At 43.1% G+C, this 22,214-nt stretch overlaps 1 protein-coding gene across 1 annotated transcript in view; it reads left to right on the plus strand.

Moving 5' to 3' along the window:
* Nucleotides 1–2,543: 2,543 nt before the first annotated feature.
* SUSD2 (sushi domain containing 2) overlaps nucleotides 2,544–22,214 on the plus strand; it is a 263,794-nt gene continuing 244,123 nt past the window's right edge. Inside the window, exon 1 of the mRNA XM_077462081.1 lies at nucleotides 2,544–2,889. Within this exon, the coding sequence (XP_077318207.1) occupies nucleotides 2,823–2,889 (67 nt within the window). The 5' untranslated portion in view covers nucleotides 2,544–2,822. The remainder of the gene's footprint in view (nucleotides 2,890–22,214) is intronic.

Consider the following 22,214-nt stretch of genomic DNA (forward strand, 5'->3'; position numbering starts at 1 on the left):
GCCCCTGATCAAGAGTACGATTCTTTATTCCGTGAACATTGAATATATGCACTTAGAGAATACACAAGACACAAGGGGGAAGGCCCTTTAGTCAACCAATCAAATGACACAAAACACAACCAATCGTATACATCCACATCTATGTTAGTCATACAATAAGCAACATTTTTAGGTGATTTCTGCCCAGAAATAATTTCTGCAGAACATGTCTAAATATATATTTTTACCCTTAAGGGCCGGTTCACACAGGGGGCGACACGAGGCGACACGACTTGCCGTGCCGCGACCTGACAAGTCGCCCCCGTTCTGTACTACGGAACCGTTCTAAGAGGAGCGACTCGAGACGCTCCGACTTAGAAAAAAGGTTCCTGTACTACTTTTGGGCGACCTCGGGCGACTTGCATTGACTTCTATACAGAAGTCATTTGCAAGTCGCTGCTGAGGTCGCGGCAGGTCGCGGCACGGCAAGTCGTGTCGCCTCGTGTCGCCCCCTGTGTGAACCGGCCCTTAAGCTCTTAAGTTGAACATTGATCACAGCACAATGTTCTCCACACATTCCTATATGTTAGGCAAAACCTAAATGTCAGTTGTGAGCACAGGCGCATCCTGCTTCTTGCAGACTTCAGAAGAAACTTGCAAAGCATGGTGTGGGAAGCAGTTTCACTAACCTTCAGTATACAGTGGGGATCAAAGTTTGGGCACCCATAATTGCCAACTGTCCCGAATTTCCCGGGACATTCCCGGGATTAGGACATTTGTCCCGAATTAATTTTGTCCTGGGAAATGTCCCGGGAAATTAGGTTTGTCCCGGGAAATTGAATTTCCCGTTTTTTTGCCGCCGGCCGCTAGAGGTCCGCGGCTGGTGGAGACAATGCCATTTTTAAGAAGACCAGAAGTTGGTCTTCAATAGAGAACCTGTGGCGCCACAGTTCAATGTCTCCGCGCGGCAACGGCGGCATGCCGGGGGCCAGTCTGTCACTGTGGATGTCGGGGCGTGGAGGGGGCCAGTCGGATGTCAGGGGCCAGTGGTATGATAATGTTGGGGGCCAGTCTGTCACTGTGTGGATGTCGGGGGCGGGGGCCAGTCGGATGTCGGGGGCCAGTGGTATGATAATGTCGATAATGTTGGGGGCCAGTCTGTGGATGTGGGGGCCAGTCTGTGGATGTGGGGGCCAGTCTGGAGATGTGGGGGCCAGTCTGTGGATGTTGGGGGCCAGTGGTATGTCGGGGGCCAGTCTGTGGATGTCGGGGACCAGTCTGTGGATGTCAGGGGCCAGTCTGTGGATGTGGGGGCAAGTCTGGAGATGTGGGGGCCAGTCTGCGGATGTCAGGGGCCAGTGGTATGTCGGGGGCCAGTCTGTGGATGTCGGGGGCCAGTCTGTGAATGTGGGGGCCAGTCTCTGGATGTCGGGGGCCAGTGGTATGTCGGGGGCCAGTCTGTGGATGTTATTATGGTGAGTTGAATGATTTAATTTCATATTACAATGTAATAATAGAAATAATGCACTTCAATCATCCTGACACCATAACAATCATGGCGCTGGGATGATTGAAGCGCCAACACCAGGTATTTGGAGTATCTTTATCTGCTGATTGTCAAACTCTGGAAAACACATTGCTATTGTGGTGTAGGATCGGGGGGCTGCTGTCCCTTCTTTCCCTCTCACCCCCTCCTCCCCCCCCTTTCTCTCTCCATCCCGCATTCATCTCAGACTCTAACCACATCCCTTTGAGCCACGCCCCCACGTCCACTATTTTGCGTAAATCACACCCATATTTTGTTGCGCCGCATTTTTACCTTTTCCTATGCCACACATATAACTGCATGCTAATTATACCACTGCTCCGCCTACTGCCAAAAAAGTGTCCCGATTTTTTTTTTTACAATGTTGGCAACTATGGGTACCCCAGGTAAAAATGTGTATTAATGTGCATAACGAAGCCAAGGAAAGATGGAAAAATCTCCAAATGGCATCAAATTACAGATTAGACATTCTTATAATATGTCAAAAAAAGTTAGATTTTATTTCCATCATTTACACTTTCAAAATGACAGTAAACAAAAAAATGGCGTCTGTGCAAGCAGATTCTAGATGTAATAAGAAGTGTATAAACTTAAAGGGTGACTCTCCCTATCCTTACAGCCACTAAGAGAAATTCTCTGATAGTTGAGGGAGTAAGCCGTTCCCTCAGTTTTTTTGGCACCTAACATTTTACTCTGAAAATGGGCAGCGTAACCCACTCGTACTGATTCATGTGAAGCGGTGTCTCTCCAAGAAATCAGAAAATGAATTCTTACAATGACCTTTATTTTATTGTACGTGTTTGTGTGGGCATACAAAGCGTGTAAGTATTTAGTTTAGGAGTACAGTACATTTTTATGAACTTTAGCTATAATAAAAAGAGTACATCCAGATCAGAATGACTTGTGTCTGCAGATGTTTACCATCCTCTGCTGTGTGTGCCTGACTCAGAGTGAATGGTCTCTGTACTGTAGAATTGCTTCCTGTCAGCAGAGTATAAAACCTAGAACTTCGCTCACACTGTCAGTTCCCTGGGAAAGCTGCCAGGCTCTGTGTAAAGTCTAATCTCTGCTACCTTAGAGCCTGGGGCTGTACTACTACAGCCATTCCTTTCTGTTTTAGGGAGTCGCTGTGTGCTTCTCCTTATAGAGTTGAGGATTAGGGCTAATTCATGTGTGAATCAGCAAGACCTGTGTGGTATCAACATCCTTCACCCAACTGGCAGGCCTGCATCAGATTCTGCAGTTCTATTGTCTTGTTCCAGCCTGGCAGCTGATGTGAGAGAGATTTCAGTACAACATGTCTTTATCGTTGCACTTTACCTTGTGTCTGCTCACTCTGTTTTACTGTGCCTATGAAATCTCAGGTAAGTCTACAGAGCCCATATACAGTATATATATATATATATATATATATATATATATATATATATATATATATATATATATATATATATATATATATATATATATATATATATATATATGTGCGCATATGTGCGTATGTGTGATATGTCAAGGTCCTGACTTATGCCGTTAGCTTTTTCCTCTGTTACCATTGTATTATATACTTCTCTAATATTTATATAAAAATGTAATTTTTAATACTGCTAAAATTTGTATAAAGTAATGTAATATCAGTACACATAGGATGCATATAGGAACTGGCAGATGAAATATGACTGTGTATGCCTGGATACTGAAATGAATCAACAACTCTATGCGTCTATACTTCTAAATTCATATATTTCATATATATCAAAGTATTTTTAATTTAAAGTGAGCCTGTGCCCAGACTATGCCTTTACATATTCTAAACAAGCAGTAAACATGCTTTAAAACAAAGCCCCCTCTGTAACTATAAGCATTGTGGAGAAATTTCCCTTCAAAATATACAGCAGAGGAACGGAAATCGTATTTCTTTCCTATCCCAGTCTTCTAGTGCAGGGGTAGACAGCCTTTCAGAGGTGGAGATCTACCTGAACAACATAAAAGAGATAATTTTTAGACAATTTTTTTTTTTTTGGAATATCTGTTGGGGGGCTTTGATGAAATAACATTGGTCTAAACATACCCCTGATGTTTCACTTTTGAGACAGAGAAAGGGACTGAGGACTGAGGACAGATTCCCAAGTCCTTTTTTCTGCAGCCTCAGCTGCAAGTGGCTGGGGATTCTGATTTTACCACCACCACCCCTATACTGTCGCTCCAAGGCTGCTGCTTAAGCAGCCTTATGTTACCGCTGGCCATGCCCACAGTAGTGCCCCCCACACAGAATTGACCTCCGCCCCCACCCATAGCAATGTCCTCTGCCCCCTTTCATATCACCCCTCTCCACAGTAGTGTTTTCTGGACCTCATCCTCCTCCATAGCAGTGTCCTCTGCCCCTTCACATTACCCCCTAGTAGTGTCTTCTGCCCCCCCCCCTCCCATAGTCTCCTATCCTCTGTCTTCTTCACATAACTGCTCTCCTCACAGTAATGCCCTCTGGCCCTTTCCCCTCACCCCCACAATAGTGTCCTCTGCCCCATACCAATATTCTCTGCTCCTTTAACATCCCCCCACAATATTACCCTCTGCCCACCCCCATATCAATGTCCTCTGCCCCCTTCACATTAGCCCTTTCCCCACATTATAGCCCTCTGGCCCCATACCAATGCCCTCTGCTCCTTTGACAACCCCCCCCCCCCACACACACACACACAATAGTGCCCTCTGCTCCTCCAGCAGTGTCCTCTGCCACCTTAACCCCCCCTTTCCCACACACACATACATACGTATATATGGCAGTCTCCTACCTACATCAGTGTACACAGGAAGCTGCACATCTCTGGGGAAAGGACTGATGCTAAAGTAGCAGAAGTTAGTAAAGTAGAAAAGTGTTCCCGATCGACCCGACACCCGTCCGCTGTCGACAGGTCAATTGGAATCGACAGGTTGCTGACCTCCATTAGCGTATACAAGCAGCATGTGTTTTTAAAGTGATATTAAAGCCTTTTTTTTCAAATAACAAACATACTTTGCAAGACATACTTGCCTGCTCTGTGCAGTTGTTTTGCACAGAACTGTCTGGGTCCTCCTCTTCTCGTGTCCCATGTCGATTCTCCTGGCTCCTTCCTCCTGTTGGGTGCCCTGCAGCAAGCAGCTTGCTCTGGGGGGCACCTAAGCAGGCTCATTCCCGACTCATATGTGTCTCACCCCCTCTGTCTCCTGATTGGCTCACTGGCTGTGATAGACAACATCGATTACATCGATATACACGATCGGAATTTCCTCTCAAATTTTTGCTGGCGGGAATTCAGACAGCTAAATTCCGATGGAGCATACACATAGTCGCATTTTCCGATGAAAAGCTGTCATCAGTCTTTTGCTGGCCGAAATTCCAATCATGTTTACGCGGCATTGGAGGGGATATTCTTCACAGTGGAAAGATATCCTCTCACTTCTTGTTGTACAAAGCAGGAAGGAAAGGAAATTTCCCTAATGAGACACAGATAGTAAAAAGAACATGACATCAGTTTTAACTCCACTAGCCTACTCTATCCAAAATGGACTCTAAATAGTTCACATTGCAGCAGCTAGATAGATTAATGTTGGCTTGCTTTAACCACTTGCCGACTGGCTCACGCCGATATACGCCCGCAGAACTTTCGCTGTTCCACTAAAAATCGCAGATTGCCGCCATTACCAGTAAAAACAATTAAAAAATAATAAAAGTCCCTAAATCGATCCCGTAGTTTGTAGACGCCATAACTTTTGCGCAAACCAATCAATATACGTCTATTGTGATAAGAATATATATCATCCTAAACTGATGAATACATTTGTTTTTTATATATATATTTTTTGGATATGTGTTATAGCAGAAAGTAAAAAAAAATTGTTATTTTTTTCAAAATTGTCAGGCTTTTTTGTTTATAGTGCAAAAAATAAAAACCGCAGAGGTGATCAAATACTACCAAAAGAACGCTCTATTTGTGGGGAAAAAAAGGACGCGCTGTACTCAAACAATTTTGTTTGGGTACAGCATCGCACGACCACGCAATTGTCAGTTAAAGCGATGCAGTGCCACATCGAAAAAAATGTTCTGGTCATTATGGGGGCAAATTCTTCCGGGCTGAAGTGATTAAAGCTCTTTTACTGCTAATTAGGATTAACTTTACACTGCTTGTTAGGATTAACAAGCAGTGTAAAGGGTGGGTCTTTCATATATGTGAATACATAAGGACTGACACCCCCTACGGGGTTTGACTGTCCAGAGGCCTAAGATGGGAACCTATGTCAGAGGGGCTCACAAAGGAGTGGGTGGAAGGATTTAGTCTACCCCTGCCCTGACATACTTCAGTCTACAGGTCTGTAGACTGGAGTGTGGAGGCCTTCTTTGCCTGGGCTCAGGAACAGGGGGCCCATAGCTGAAGAACTCAGGAGAGAGTGCTTGGAAAAGGGCTGCTTTTCAGTAAGATGTATGTCTGCAAACATTGTGCTATGCATTGTAAGGACTAATGGAGCTGCGGTGTTGTGTTCTTTACAGAGGAAGGTTTGTCACTATGCTACAGTAGTGAGTTCTTTTACAAAAAAGCATTGAAAAGGCATCTTGAGTGTACATTCTTTATTCTGGGAAACAGGTCTCCGACCAGTAACATGGGGACATGGTGTAAAGGGCGGGTCTTTTAGAGTCTCTCTAAAAGACAGATATGTTTGTATCCTATCTGGAGAAGAAGCAAACGGTCCAATCCAGGTCCCTTAGCCCTTGTACACACAGTCGGACATTCCGACAACAAAATCCGTCGGATTTTGTCCGAAACTTGTGTTGCATACACACGGTCGGACAAAGTTGTCAGAAAATCCGATCGAGCGTAACGTGATGACGTTATTTCGTTACGACGGGACTACGTTCAGGCTAGTAGCCAATAGCTTTGGTCTAGGAATTTGATCTGAGCATGCGTGGCACTTTGTCCGATCGGAATTCTCTACACGCAATCGGACAATGTCCGATCGGATCATGTTGTCGGAAAGTTTTATAGCCCAGCTCTAAAACTTTGTCGGTCGGATATTCCGACGGAAACAGTCCGATGGAGCCCACACACTGTCGGATTATCCGACAACACGGTCTGATCGGACATTTTCCATTGGAATGTCTGACCGTGTGTACAAGGGCTTACACACTCGCACAAAATGTACAGTACATGTACTTTTACTGGGTGAATTGCTACGAAAATTATCTATAAATACACCCCTAAGTGTTGTAGATTTGAAGGTTTTCTCTGTAAACCTCTTTATCTACTACAGAAAGTGTAGGAAACAAGCTAGTTTTATTTTTGTATACATGCAGTGTTTGGTGTTATTGCACAGTTTACAGATAAGAAAAGTAAGATGTCGACGCTGCAGTGTTCGCATACCTCCCACTGACCTGTACACTCTGACAGCAAATTTTCACATCTCATCACTTTAACTCTGAGCTTATGTTTAACTTAGAAATGTTTATTTATAGGTTAAACAGCACAGGCAAATAACATGCATATACAGTATCTCACAAAAATGAGTACACCCCTCACATTTTTGTATTTTTTTAATTATATCTTTTCATGTGCCAACACTGAAGTGACACTTTGCTACAATGTAAAGTAGTGAGTGTACAGCTTGTATAACAGTGTAAATTTGCCGTCTCCTCAAAATAACTCACCACACAGTCATTAATGTCTAAACCGCTGGCAGCAAACCTGAGTACACCCCTAAGGGAAAATGTGCAAATTGGGCCCAAAGTGTCAATATTTTTTGTGGCCACCATTATTTTCCAGAACTGCCTTAACCCTCTTGGGCATGGAGTTCACCAGAGCTTCACAGGTTGCCACTGGAGTCTTATTCCACTCCTCCATGACGACATCACAGAGCTGGTGGATGTTAGAGACTTTGCGCTCCTCCACCTTCCATTTGAGGATGCCCCACAGATGCTCAATAGCATTTAGGACTGGAGACTTGCTTGTCCAGTCCATCACCTTTATCCTTAGCTTCTTTAGCACGGCAGTGGTTGTTTTGAAGGTGTGTTTGGGGTCATTATCATGTTGGAATACTGCCCTGAGGCCCAGTCCCTGAAGGGAGGGGATCATGCTCTGCTTCAGCATCTCACAGTTCATGTTGGCATTCATGGTTCCCTCAATGAACTGTAGCTTCCCAGTGCCAGGAGCACCCATGCAGTCCCAGGCCATGACCAGTGTTGGTCATCTTACTTTAAAAAAGTAATTAGTTAAGTAACAAATTACTTCCCAAAAAGTAATTGCGTTAGTAACTTGGTTGCTACATTGGAAAAGTAATTAGTTACTCAGCAAAGTAACTGTGATTTTTTTTTTTATATTCTATAGACGGGCAAATTAAGTGAATGTCGCCGCCTCCATCGGCGAGATTGACACCCCGTCTCCTGGTATGGATTTAAAGGGGAACCCCTACACCGATAAAAATGGAGTGGGGGTCCCCCCAAAGTCCATAGCAGAGCCTTATCCAAGCATGCCCGGCGAGAAGACCCCCGAAGTCGGATGAAGACCCCTGGAGCTGTCTAATAAAGTATTTTAAAAACCTGTGTTGTGATTTTTTTATTAACACTTTTTTTCCCCAGGTGAATGGGTAGGAGTACATTGTACCCCATACTCATTCACATAGGGTAGGGGACCGGAATCTGGTGGCCCCCTTATTAAAGGAGGCTACCGGATTCTGATAATCCACCCCCCGCAGACCCAGACAACCAACAGCCAGGGTTGTCAGGAAGAGGCCCTTGTCCTCATCAACATGGGGACAAGGTGCTTTGGGGTGTGGGGGCCGCAGGGCCCCCCATTCCCCAAAGCACCCCCCCATGTTGAGGGCAAGTGGCCTGGTATGGTTCAGGGGGGGTGCTCGCTCGTCCCCACCTCCTTTCCTGACCTGCCGGGCTGCGCGCTCGGATAAGGCTCTGCTATGGACTTTGGGGGGACCCCCACACTGTTTTTTCGGCGTAGGGTTTCCCCTTTAAATCCATACCAGGCGACGGGGCTTGTGAGGTTTCAATCTCGCCAATGGAGGCGGCGACATTCACTTCCTTCGCTAGTCCCCTCTACCTGCTCCTGGGTGGTAGCTGTAATTGCGGTAACGCCGCCCAAGTAATGGGAACGGCATTACCATGAGGGGGAGAGTAATCAGTTAGTTACCCTCTAAAGTAACTGCGTTAAGTAACTCCGTTTATTTTAACTGAGTTACTTACATCACTGGCCATGACACTTCCACCACTATGCTTGACTGTAGGCAAGACACACTTTGTACTCCTCACCTAGTTGCCGCCACACACGCTTGACACCATCTGAATCAAATACATTTATCTTAGTCTCACCAGACCACCATGTCCTTAGTCTGCTTGTCTTGAGCACTGACAGGCTGGCCCCCCACTCCTTCAACCTCTGCAGCAATGCTGGCAGCACTCATACGTCTATTTCCCAAAGACAACCTCTGGATATGACCCTGAGTACATGCACTCAACTTCTTTGGCCGACCACGGTGAGGTCTGTTCTGAGTGGTACCTGTCTTGTTAAACAGCTGTATGGTCTTGGCCACTGTGCTGCAGCTCAGTTTCAGGGTCCTGGCAATCATCTTATGGCCTAGGCCATCTTTATGTAGAGCAACAATTATTTTTTTCAGATCCTCTGAGAGTTCTTTGCTATGAGGTGCCACTTTGAACTTCCAGTGACCAGTATGAGAGAGTGAGAGCGATAACACCATATTTAATGAGTCATATGACAACGATGAGGGATAAGGGCTAATTGGGCCCAATTTGGGTATTTTCACTTAGGGGTGTACTCACTTTTGTTGACAGTGGTTTAGACATCAATGGCTGTGTGTTGAGTTATCTTGAGGGGACAACAAATTGACACTGTTATACAAGCCATACACTCACTACTTTACATTGTAGAAAAGTGTAATTTCTTCAGTGTTGTCACATGAAAAGATAGACTAACACATTTACAAAAATGTGAGGGGTGTACTCACTTTTGTGAGATATTGCATGTCCTATATCTATATTAGTGCTAAAATGCAGAAAGTGAGCACCCACCCTTCCTCACACTTACTGGGTCTGTGCCTAGTGTCCGAGGCACTTGCGGCACAAGACATGCATGTTTGACCTATCGACCACCATATTACTGAGGACACATTGGGGAAGATTTACTAAAATTGGAGTACCCAGAATCTGGTGCATCTGTGCATGGTAGCCAATCAGCTTTTAACTTCAGCTTGTTCAATTAATCTTTGACAATAACACCTGGAAGCTGATTGGCTTCTATGCAGAACTGCACCAGATTTTGCATACTCTTGTTTTAGTAAATCCCCACCATTGCGCCTTCATCAATATGAAAGTGGACATCACTGCTGATGTAACAATGTCAAAGGCACATGCCCACATAGGCAGCATGTAGGTGGTTGCATCTACCTGACACTGCCTGCACACTACCAATCCCCCCACTGATGTCACAGCTGGAAGATTTATTGCCATGGGATTGAAACATAAATAAATACTGACACACATACAGTTCTCTATTGGCCACCACTACATTCACACACTTCACTGCACATTGCACAGACTCATTTCTTTATTTACCACCAATGCACAGACTCACTTCTTCATTGACTATTTACTTGTACCACCACCTCCTCCCTTTAGAATGTAAGCTCTACTAGCAGGGCCCTCCTGTCCCTTCTGTATTGTACTGTAATTGTGCTGTCCCCCCTCTACATTGTAAAGCGCTGTGTAAACTGCTGGCGCTATATAAATCTTGAATAATAATTATAATGATACTCATTTCCCTGGTGCCCACCAATGCACAGACTCACTTCTTCATGGACCACCACAATACATACTCGCTTCTCCAGGGCTCACCATATTATACACTCATGTCTTCATTGACCATCACTGCCCAGACTCAATACTCCACTGACCACCATTACACAGACTCCGTTTCCCACTGTCCACCACTGCACAGACCAACTTCTTCAATGATCATCACTGCACAGCTTTAGTTCTTTACTGATGACCACTGCAGAGACGTGCTTCTCTTGTGTATTGCTGGACAGGCTCACGTTTTCATTGACCACCACAGAACAGACTCACTTTAAGCATGAACGAGCCCTTGCTTCAGTATGCATGTGCCTATGACATCGGCACATGCTGATACAGGGGATATCTCCTAAACCGTGCAGGTTTAGGAGATATCCATGGTAGCTACAGATAAGCCTTATTATAGGTTTACGTGTGGTGAAAAGTGGTTGTAAAGGGTTTACAACCACTTTAAGCTGGCTAATACTTCCTCTATTCATTCTAAGATGCAAAATCTTCCTTTAAGTTTCTGTTTTGGTGGTAAAAGACCCCTGCTAAGTTGTCTCTGATATAGCCCTCTGTTGCTGCTGTGTGCTGGTGAGGGTGTGGGGGGAGCTGTACATTCTTATACCTGTGATGTGAAAGCCTTTCTGGAAAAAAAGGGCAATACCTTATTGCAAAGGCCACACAGAACACGCTCCCAGATGATCCCCCTGTATTTCTATTTCATGCTGCCCCTATGTCTATTGGGTCATATAAAACATCCTCTCTGCCACACTTTCTGAATGCCACAAAGAGCTTCATAGTATTCATGTGGAAGCAGTGTATGGCTACTATTTTGAGGGAGGGCCCATGTTGAAGACAATTGGTCTGATAAGGTTCAGGAGGTAAGGGAAGCGCATGCTTGTACCCCTTTCTAGCCAGCCAGACTGCATGCTCAGATTAAGGGTCTGTTATGGATTTTTGGGAGAAAGTGCATTTTTTGAGAGGTATACCCTTAAAATGCATACCAGACTCAAAAGGTCTGGTATACATTTTGGGAGAAGCATGCGTCACAGCAAAAATTACATTTACAAAATAAATAAATTAAACTTTTTACATTTTTTGGCTAATGGCATTTATTACCAATGCAGAAACTACTCCAGAGCCCCCCCCCCCCCCATACATACCGTAGAAGACTTTTGGGGGGGGGGGGGTGGATATGGGTCTGTGTATTTTTATTCATTTATTTTTAAACAAAATAAGTTGGCAATGACAGCTGTTAGGTCATTTGCCAGCAATTAAAAAAATTTTTTTTTAAAAAATGTCAGTAAAAATGACTGTCTCCGACTGCATTGAATTTTTACTTTTATTTTTTTTTTATGGTATATTTTCCCCAGTGCAGTGCCTACCCCCATGCTATTTCTTTATTTTTTGACACCCCTTTGCATATTAGCCCACAAAATGTGTATTTTTATTTTGACAGATTTGGCTCTCATTGATTTCAATGAGGTTTGGGTTCTGCATCCAAACTCCTTTGAAGTTTGGCAAATCCCTGCCAAACCAAAGCCAGGGTTGTTTGGCTTATGTTACTCCTGAATTGAATTCACCTCCTGTACACTACAGCATATACTGTACTGTAAGATGATCATGTTGGCTCCCTGAAAGTGGTTGCCATTGTCATTTGGAGGGGAAAAGTACATGGCTTTGACCAATAGACTAAGGTGGCTTTTTATTGCTTTTCTTATTTCTTCCTCTTTTTCTGTCTTTAAGATATGATTTGGAGTCTCCACTTATTAGTCTGTCATTCTTTTCTGACGTCGTGTGAATTGAATTATGGAAAATAATATTCTTTATCACTTGCAAGTTGTTGTTTTTTTTTTTTTTTTGTGACTATACTGGAGTGATACCCAATTCCTGACCAATTTCATGTATGGAATTTTCTTGTTACAACTATCAATAAAATGTAGATTAAAAAAGGCAATTTCCGCTAATACCGCGTACACACGATTGGACATTCTAACAAAAAACATCCTGGATTTATTCCTGACAAATGTTGTCTCAAACTTGTCTTGCATACACACGGTCACAAAAATGTTGTCGGAAATTCCGACAGCCAAGAACGTGGACTTTTGTGCTTTGGAATTGTGTACACACGATCGGAAATTTCTGTCAACAAAGTTTTTTGTCTGAAAAAATGTGAGAAGCAGCTCTCAAACTTTTGTTGTCAGAAATTCGGACAGAAAATGTCTGATGGAGCCTACACATGGTCAGAAATTTCCGCCAACAAACTCACTTCGAACATTTGTTGTTGGAAATTCTGACTGTGTGTATGCGGCATAAGCCCTTTTACACACGGCCGGACATTCCGATGGACAATGTCCGATAGGACCGTGTTGTCGGATAATCCGACAGTGTGTGGGCTCCATCGGACTGTTTCCGTCAGAGTATCCGACGGACCAACTTTTCCAGCTGGACTATAAAATTTTCCGACAACATGATCCGATCGGACTTTGTCCGATCATGTGTAGAGAATTCCGATCGGACAAAGTGCCACGCTTGCTCAGATCAAATTCCTAGACCAAAGCTATTGGCTACTAGCCTGAACGTAGTCCCATCCTAACGAAATAACGTCATCACGTTAAGTACGATCGGATTTTCTGACAACTTTGTCTGACTGTGTGTATGCAACAGTTTCCGACAAAATCCGTCAGACAAAATCCGATGGATTTGGTTGTCGGAATGTCCAACCGTTTGTACAAGGGCTAAGAGTTTTCCTGCCAAGCTGAAATGTTAATGAAGCTTGATTGCTGAGCAACAGAACAACACATGTTACTATTACTGATCCCTTAAGCCCCATACACACTATCAGCTTTTATGCTGAGTTTTTCCTTCAGGTTTACCAAAACCATATAATATGAGGTCAAACCTTAGGAGTTTCAATTTGTATGCAATCAGGCAAGTCCTTCTACTACATGGTTTTGGTAAATCTGAAGGAAAAACTCAGCAGAAAAACTGATAGTGTGTATGGGGCTTAAGGGTCCTTTCACACGGGGCGGATCAGTTCTGATCCGCCCCGTGGATATCCGTTTGCTCAGCGGGGATCACTCCGTCGATCCCCGCTGAGCAGGGAGATGACCGGTCCGTCTCTGCACACTGCGCAGGGACGGATCTGTCACAGCGCCGCTCTCCCCTATGGGAGATCGGATGACGACGGACCACAGTGCCCGTCGTCATCCGATCCGATCTGCAGACGGATGGAAAAATAGCTTTTTCCTCCGTTACACTTTTTCGGATCGGAGCGGGTCGGATGTCAGCGGACATGTCACCGCTGACATCCGACGCTCCATAGACCTCTATGGAGCACCCGTTCAGGTCCGCCTGAAAAACTGACAGGCGGGCCTGAACGGTACGTCAGTGTGAAAGAGGCCTAAGAAAATCATTATGTCATTCTTGATGACAAATCGAGAGGGGGGTAATCGCTGCAAGAAAATCGACTGTGTGTCATCAGCCTTATTTATTGATGTCAGCCATACATTAGTTTGCCTATTTTTAGGACTATTTCCACCAATCTGCTGCTGGTGGCTGCTGTGTCTGACATTTTAGTTATTTCAATCTATGCCAATTCGATTACGTTTTAACTGTAAATACGTTTTAAATATTTCAGTTTCGTTCTTTAATCTAAGTTTCTCCAGCTAAATGAGGTTCTGTGGTTCATGCTGTCTGCTGATAACTGCATAAAGTACTTTCAAATCTAGGAATGTGTTTAATAATTGCTCTGTATGACTCCTCTCAGTGTCTTGTACACGTTGAGAAACTTACATCTGATCTGTTACGCAAAAGGAGAGATTCACACATGGTCAAAGGTCCTTTAGTGTGGCGCTACCCAAATAGATAAAGCATTAATTTTTAGCTCTTAAACACTATTCCTACAAGATAATACTGAAAGACACTACTTAGTATTTTCAGTTCTCTGCATCCTTTATTGTACAAAGAAACATTTATTTTTACTAATGGACAGTTCTAGGCAATAAAAATATTAATAATCAAAGAAGAACACAGTGCTGTAAAGAGCTAGGAGGGTGCTGCTCACCCCAAGTAAATACAAATAGAACTAGTTCCCCCACAAACGGGGTTTTTAGGCAGCAAGAGACAGTAATAGAAGCCAATAAGAGTAGTATAAAAGGTATTTTAATATTAATTGGTAAAAACAAACATGAGCTTCACCTGAACACTTGAATAACAGACAAAATCATGTAGGTAAAGTACATATAATGTCACATGGAAGTAAAATAACAGACACAGCTATGTTACACTGTATGGGTAGATAACAGTGAGAGCATAAAACTAACGCGTTTCAACCCCAAAGGGGGTCTTCTTCAGAGATGGTGGTCTGTTAAAAGAAAAACAAAATTACACTGAATAAATGGATCCGGTGTTATACATGTTAGGGATACCCAATATTAATTTAAAATGGTTTACCCAATAATTTACTTCCAGGTAGGTAAGGTGGATTATAGTGCTTCAGATAAGATTCCCCCATAGGGCAATGTCTCAATTTCCTTTACGCATCTTGAGTAGTACCTGGTCCGTATGTGTTGCCAAGGTGCCAGAGGGAAGAGGAGGCAGCGTCACAAACCCACTGGCGTGACTCGCGGGAGGTCACACTATTACCTTGCCCCCCAGAAGAGGAAACTCCGGGGGGGTAGGTGCGAGTAAGGGTACACCGAAGATATGGCGAGCTACACCTGCAGCGAGATCCCAACAACAGGAAAAAATTAATTAATTAAAAGCGAGGATTATTTAATATTGGAAACATGGAGTGCATACATGACATGAGGCTAATGATATCATATCCTCATTATGTATGCCAAAGGTTGTATACATGTGTACATATATATATATACACACGTGCACCCCCAATTGTCCAAATATCCATATAGCATGCTTTCTAAGGCCAGGACAGAGAAAGAGAAAAAAAAAAAAAAAAAAAGAAGGGGAGGGGAGGCCATGCCTGGGAGTCCAAGGAGCCTAGGAAACGGGAACGAAGGAAAAGATAGCCAGAGATGAGTGAGTGTGTGAATGTGTGCTGCTGTGTGAGCCATGACACACAAGAGAAGGGGGATGGGGAAAAGGGGAAAGGGGGAAATGAAGAGGTGATGAGAAGTGGACTGGTGAAAGACGGTGTGAGTGTGCACTCAAGCAGAGAAAGAAAGAATGCGCAAAGGAATAGTGAAAAAGTGAAGAAAAATATATAAGAATCATGGAAAAAAAAAAAAAAAAAAAAAAAAACACCGCATGTGAAGGTGTGCAGAAACAAGATGCGCTGAAATGGGTGACAGTAGTAGGGAACATAGTCTATAAGAGTGTCAAGTGCATGATGATGTATACATACAAAAAAAGTGTATATGTGTAGTGTGTGAGAAAATATCAAACGGGTATACTAGCCTCATTAGAACAGCCAGGCAAGTGGTGAGATTATTACCTGGATTGTAAGACCTAATGGGAGACTGTTCCAGAAGGTAAAGATGAGGGACGGCGACTTAGGCGTTAATCCACAAAGGGTAACTGGCGCAGTCCCTACAACATGTTTCCCGAAGTCCGATCTGTAAATTAATTAGATCAGTCCGCATATTAAACAGCCAGTAAAAAGGCTTATTTTGGTGCAGTACGTCACCAAATATAGGTCAAATACAAAGGGAAAATAAGTGCTCACCAAACAGGTACAAGTTTCTTTCCTCCTGGATGAATGTACACCTCCTATGAAGGCAGGTTTGTATATAAAGCCTGGAGATTGGCTACAGGTGCATACGCCCACCAATCAACCGGTGTATCCCGAACGCATTGGCTGCCTGAATAGGATCAGCCTTGTGTGGCCGCCCCGGCGTCCTGGAAGGCCGGAAACCGGCCCCGAAATGACGTCGCTTCCGTCGCAAGCACGTGGCATCACAACGTCACGCACGTTCGCTCGACCGAACGGACGCGCGCGAAGTATATGTCACGCACGTTCCCCCAAACGAGCGGACGTGCCCGAGATGTGCGCCCGGAAGTGTCCGAGGATGCCGCCGGCAAGGGAGTATGTGTCCACCATCCCTCAACAAGGGGGGAGGGGGGACCAGTGGAGAGGCCTGTCCGTAAAATACAGGCAGAAACCACTCCTACCCTTGCCGGGGAGTCAGTACAGGGGGCAGACCCAATTGTCCCCTCCTCACCTCTGGACTGTAAATTGGCAAAGGACCATTGTAGATTTCGAGGGAAGAGAGACATATTCCCAACGGAAGGAAAAATTATTATATTATAAAATAAAATAAAAATTAAGCGATGTCAAAAGCCGAGACTGGCCAGGTACCCCCTGAGCACCCACCGAGGATCTTCGGGACTGATAAAGGGATGGGGAGTGTAGGGGTGAGGAGCATGGAGGAAAAAAAAAAAAATATATATAACATTTTAAAATAGAAAGTTGTGCTAGTGAAGGGGAGAAGATCCAAAGGTGGGGGAAAAGGGAAGGTAGATGGCAAGTCGGGGCATAACATCACAAAAAGCCAGGTGGGATTCACCAATCAAGTTGTATAGTTATATCATACTCTACAAAGTTTAATGGCGTCTATTATCATGTAAATATAAGTCTCTATCAAGAACCTGAACAAAGCAAATATGCAAACTATAATAAAATGTATATCAATTAGAACACATGACAGTTAGACACATGATTTTTCTGGGTAATCACTAATATGAGGATACATTGCATATACAAAATAATCCGAAATAGTCTATTGGCGGATACGAAAAAAGAGAACCTGAGATGTGATAAAGAAAGGAAAATGAGAGGCCCGGGTAGGGGAGAGGCAGTGTCAGTGGTGTCTTTTGGCTCGGTGCTACAGTGTCCCTAGCGTGTCCATTAAATGTCCCATTGTTACAAATAGCCTCGACATTGCGGTTAGGTTCCCCTTGGGATACCATAGCATCCCTTTCTCTCCCACTGCGTGACCCATTGTCACAAGTGGAAGTGCCTGTGTCGTCGGGGTGTTTGCATGGGACTTCACCAGATGCAAACACCTCCTGTGGATCTGTGTGCAGATCCCGACCGTTCTCGGGTCTCCCTGTTGGGGTGTTATCGGTAATGCGTTTCTTAGTATTACCCTCAGGGGAATCTCTGTTACTACGATTCCTTTTGAACTTTCCCCGTGACTTTTGCACCTGTTTAGTTTGTTCATTAGAGTTAGACACGTCCTTAAATTTACTTATGTTTATGTTGGGAAGATGTGTCTTCATTAACGTTCTTTTTGGATTGTGTGTTAATACTCCATTTATGGGCTCGTCCCTCTGAGAAGGCAAATTTGTCCCTCCCGTATTTGGACTCCTTCTTGCGTAGAATATTTTTGTTATAAGTAGATAGATCATCCCGGAGTTTAGTCCGGGTTTCTACAGCTAAGGTATGTGACGCATAAGGTTGTAGAGCCATTTCCAAAGTGTGGATTTCCTTGTCGAGGAGTTCAATCTACCTGGTGCGCTCCCTGACAGGGATAGTCATCATTTGCTGAGAACAGGCATTTGGGTTGGCCTCCCATTCTGTTTTGCATTCATTACTAATTAGGTCTATATTTGGAAAGTCAAAATTTTAACCCGGAGACCTAAAGAATTAATCTTTTCATTCTTATATCTTTCTAACGATTTGATAAGCCAGAATAGTGCTGATTTCCTTTCAGGTGTTCTCATTAATTTGAAGGTCAAAATGGTAATCTCAGTGTCAACCCGATCACTCTTCTCAAATTCTATTTCATACCCTGACATCAACAGATCCCAATCATTACCCTGAAACATATTCATATTTAATATAACAATGTTTGCATAAAAATATACATATAAGGACAAATCTGTTCCTCAATGTTAGTTATGCTAGGTCAAGCTCATGTTTAACCCTCCTGTGTTCAATTCGGGGGAAGGGAAAAGGGAAAGAATAGTATGAAAAAGAAGAAGAGAAAGAAAAAGAAAAAGGGTGTTTGTCCACCCAATCTGATTGGCAATCAAAGAAGAACACGCGCTGTAAAGAGCTAGGAGGGTGCTGCTCACCCCAAGTAAATACAATTTAAACCATTTTAAATTAATATTGGGTATCCCTAACATGTATAACACCGGATCCATTTATTCAGTGTAATCTTGTTTTTCTTTTAACAGACCACCATCTCTGAAGAAGACCCCCTTTGGGGTTGAAACGCGTTAGTTTTATGCTCTCACTGTTATCTACCCATACAGTGTAACATAGCTGTGTCTGTTATTTTACTTCCATGTGACATTATATGTACTTTACCTACATGATTTTGTCTGTTATTCAAGTGTTCAGGTGAAGCTCATGTTTGTTTTTACCAATTAATATTAAAATACCTTTTATACTACTCTTATTGGCTTCTATTACTGTCTCTTGCTGCCTAAAAACCCCGTTTGTGGGGGAACTAGTTCTATTTATAAAAATATTAATTTGCTATACTACAGCTCTAAGCCCTTGTACACACGGTCGGACATTCCGATGGACAATGTCCGATAGGACCGTGTTGTCGGATAATCCGACAGCGTGTGGGCTCCATCGGACTGTTTCCGTCGGAGTAGCCGACGGACCAAGTTTTCCAGCTGGGCTATAACATTTTCCGACAACATGATCCGATCGAACTTTGTCCGATTATGTGTAGAGAATTCAAAGTGCCACGCATGCTCAGATCAAATTCCTAGACCAAAGCTATTGGCTACTAGCCTGAACGTATTCCCGTCCTAATGAAATAACGTCATCACGTTAAGTATGATTGGATTTTCTGACAACTTTGTCCAACTGTGTTTATGCAACAGCTTCGGACAAAATCCGTCAGACAAAATCTGATGGATTTGGTTATCGGAATGTCCAACCGTGTGTACAAGGGCTAAGAGGCTCAGAAGATTCACCGTAACCTGAGTTCTGTGTTAGTAAACCCCTGTAATATGAGCATGCACACACCAGTAAGAAGGTAGAAGGACCAGTACATACAGTATCTGTAGTGACCCAAGGAGGCCAGTAAAAGATGGTTTGAATTCTATTGATGGCTGTGAGAAATGTCTTAGCGCAGTCGTTTTTTTTGTTTTTTTTTACATTAGGTTTTCTGTGTGTGAGAGATAGCAAGGAGGGTGTTCTGTGACCACCAGCAGGTGTGTTCTAGGGTTAAGATTATTGACAATAAGCTTGTGAGGTGGCATGTTACAGTATAGCAGAGACCTGAACTACTCAGCAGCTTAGCTCCCAGTATACTTTTGAAGGCTTAAACTCTAACTGGACGATGTTTAGTTGACTAAAGCAAACAATTGCCCTGGTTTTTATTTATAATAAAATATTTTTTATCTTTATAACATTTTTTTTTTTTTTTGCACCACAGTGCTGCTTACTGTCTACACCTTTATTTTTTACCTCTTCCTATCTAGATGCGCTCGCTCCAGGGCCAGATGTACATCATTGCTCTGGACTGGCTTGCTGAGAGTGACAATAACAGGACAAGCCTGTCAGTGTGTTGCCAGACCTCTCACTACAAAAGGGGGGCATGAAGCAGCCATAGTGTCAATGTACTGGAAAATGTAGCAGGGAAAGAATAGAAAAAGTTTTCAAACTGCACAAGGAGAGATTCGGTGTCAGGAAGAAAACCGTTCTTTAATTCTGATTGCTATCTCTTTGTGCAATCAAAATCGGTTGATATAATAGTATAGGGTGGAGTGTATTACTATAGCATTAGAGTGGTTTGTCAGAGTATTATCCCATATATATAACAGAGTGAAAAGAAGTAATAGGAGTGGGGCTTTGGATATACCACTGACATCCATTCGAGACAATTAACCAAAGTTATATAAAAACATACAATGTTTATTTTAAAATTACATTTATATAGCAAGTAATCAATCAGAGTATATATAAAAAATATAAATAGGATTACAAGCAATCATCACATCATAGGTATGCCTGTTTTATTGTGATCCTCTTTATATTTTCTATGTGTGCTCTGATCTATTACTTGCTAATTTAATGTCATTTTTAAATAAAAATTGTATGTTTTTATAAGACTGTGGTTTATTGTCTCAAGTGGATGCCATTTGTATATTCAAAGTCCCACTACTATTACTTCTTTTCGCTCTTTGGGCAATCAACCCCTTTGTGCCCTATTTTTTTATTGGGGTTTTATGTATTTATTTATTTATTGTTTCGATTAATCTGAGGTCAGCGTTAACTTTTAGCACACTGTATTATCCATAGCAACTTTGTTTTTTGTTTTGTTTTCTGCTGCAAGGATTTCCAAAAGTAACTTTTCGATTCAGTGATGCAGTATTTTGGAGTTTTTATTTATTTGGGGGTATATTATTTTTATTTGGTGTTGTTAGAGCCGGTTCACACAGCGGGCGATGTGAGGCGACACGACTCGCCTCGCCTCGCTCTCGCAAGTCGCCCCCGTTCTGTACAATGGAACCGTTCTGAGAGGATCGACTCGAGTCGCTCCGACTCAGAAAAAAGGTTCCTGTACTACTTTTGGGCGACCTCGGGGCGACTTGCATTGACTTCTATACAGAAGTCATCTGCAAGTTGCCGCTGAGGTCGCGGCAGGTCGCGGCGAGGCAAGTCGGAGTCGCCTCGCCTCGCCTGCAGTGTGAACCGGCCCTTAGGGTCTTTGTTTGAGTTTACATTTCTTTTATAAAAGCAAGGCATTTCTTAAAAAGGTGTGCTTTTGTTTCAGGGCTTTTGGGGATGTATTGATTTCTATGTATGTTGAAAGACCCTTTTAACTTTATTTTGGAATTTTCATATCTTTAGGGGGTTTCTTGGTTTTTAGTCTATGTTGATCAGGCCTTTTTTTCTTATTTTACGGTGATCAAAGGGCAGCATTCACTTGTTCCTGATCTGCTTTTTGCTCTGCAACTGATGTTACCAACTACATTATTCCTAGTAGACTGTCTCTTCATTGTGTATAACTCCTAGATAGGTGCTAAATTAGTTCCATTTACTTCTGGACCGCTGTATTCATTGGAATTGCATTTTATTGTTAGGCAAATTTAGTCCTTGCTCGCTGTAATCAGTGTAGCTGTGTTTGATTCCTCTGGTCTGTTCTGTGTTTCAGTGGCTGCAGGATTAACTGCTTTCCCTTATTTGTCCAGAAATATTCTGGAAGATCATGGGCAGGGAGAGTCTAGTCAGCAGCTGAATTTTTATGCAGTGCTGGCCAATCCCAGGGGAGAGGTTCCCAGATGGTAGCTGAAAATGCGAAAAAAAAAATTAGACTGAGAGTAGAAAGGTCACAGCCTAGGTGGCCTGTTTGTCCCCTAGGCAATTCTGCCATGTGCCTGTGGTTTATAGAGGCCTCAGTTGGGCTATCTGGAGGCCTACTTTGCTGAGAGTTTGCTGAAGCTACCTGATGAGTTGTCATCTGAGAATCTAGTCTGGTATCACAGGGTGAAAGTGTCTGGAAGAGACTGGTGTGAGAGATGCTGGAGACTGTGTGCTGCTGATATCCCTCTATGTTAGAGTCAACATGTTTAACCCTTTCATGACTAAGCCTATTTTTGGAATTTGGTGTTTACAAGTTAAAATCCATATTTTTTGCTAGAAAATTACTTGGAACCCCCAAACATTATATATATTTTTTTAGCAGAGGCTCTAGAGAATAAAACGGCGATTGTTGCAATATTTTATGTCACACGGTATTTGCGCAGTGGTGTTTTAAACGCAACTTTTTGGGAAAAGGGACACTTTCATGAATAAAAAAAAAACAAAACAGTAAAATTAGCCCAATTTTTTTGCGTAATATGAAAGATAATGTTACGCCGAGTAAATAGATACCAAACATGTCACACTTTATAATTGCGCGCACTTGTAGATTGACGACA

Source organism: Lithobates pipiens, unplaced genomic scaffold (genome assembly GCF_037356315.1).
Source record: "Lithobates pipiens isolate NorthernLeopardFrog02 unplaced genomic scaffold, aLitPip1_a1.2 Scaffold_3, whole genome shotgun sequence".
Lineage (NCBI taxonomy): Eukaryota > Metazoa > Chordata > Amphibia > Anura > Ranidae > Lithobates > Lithobates pipiens.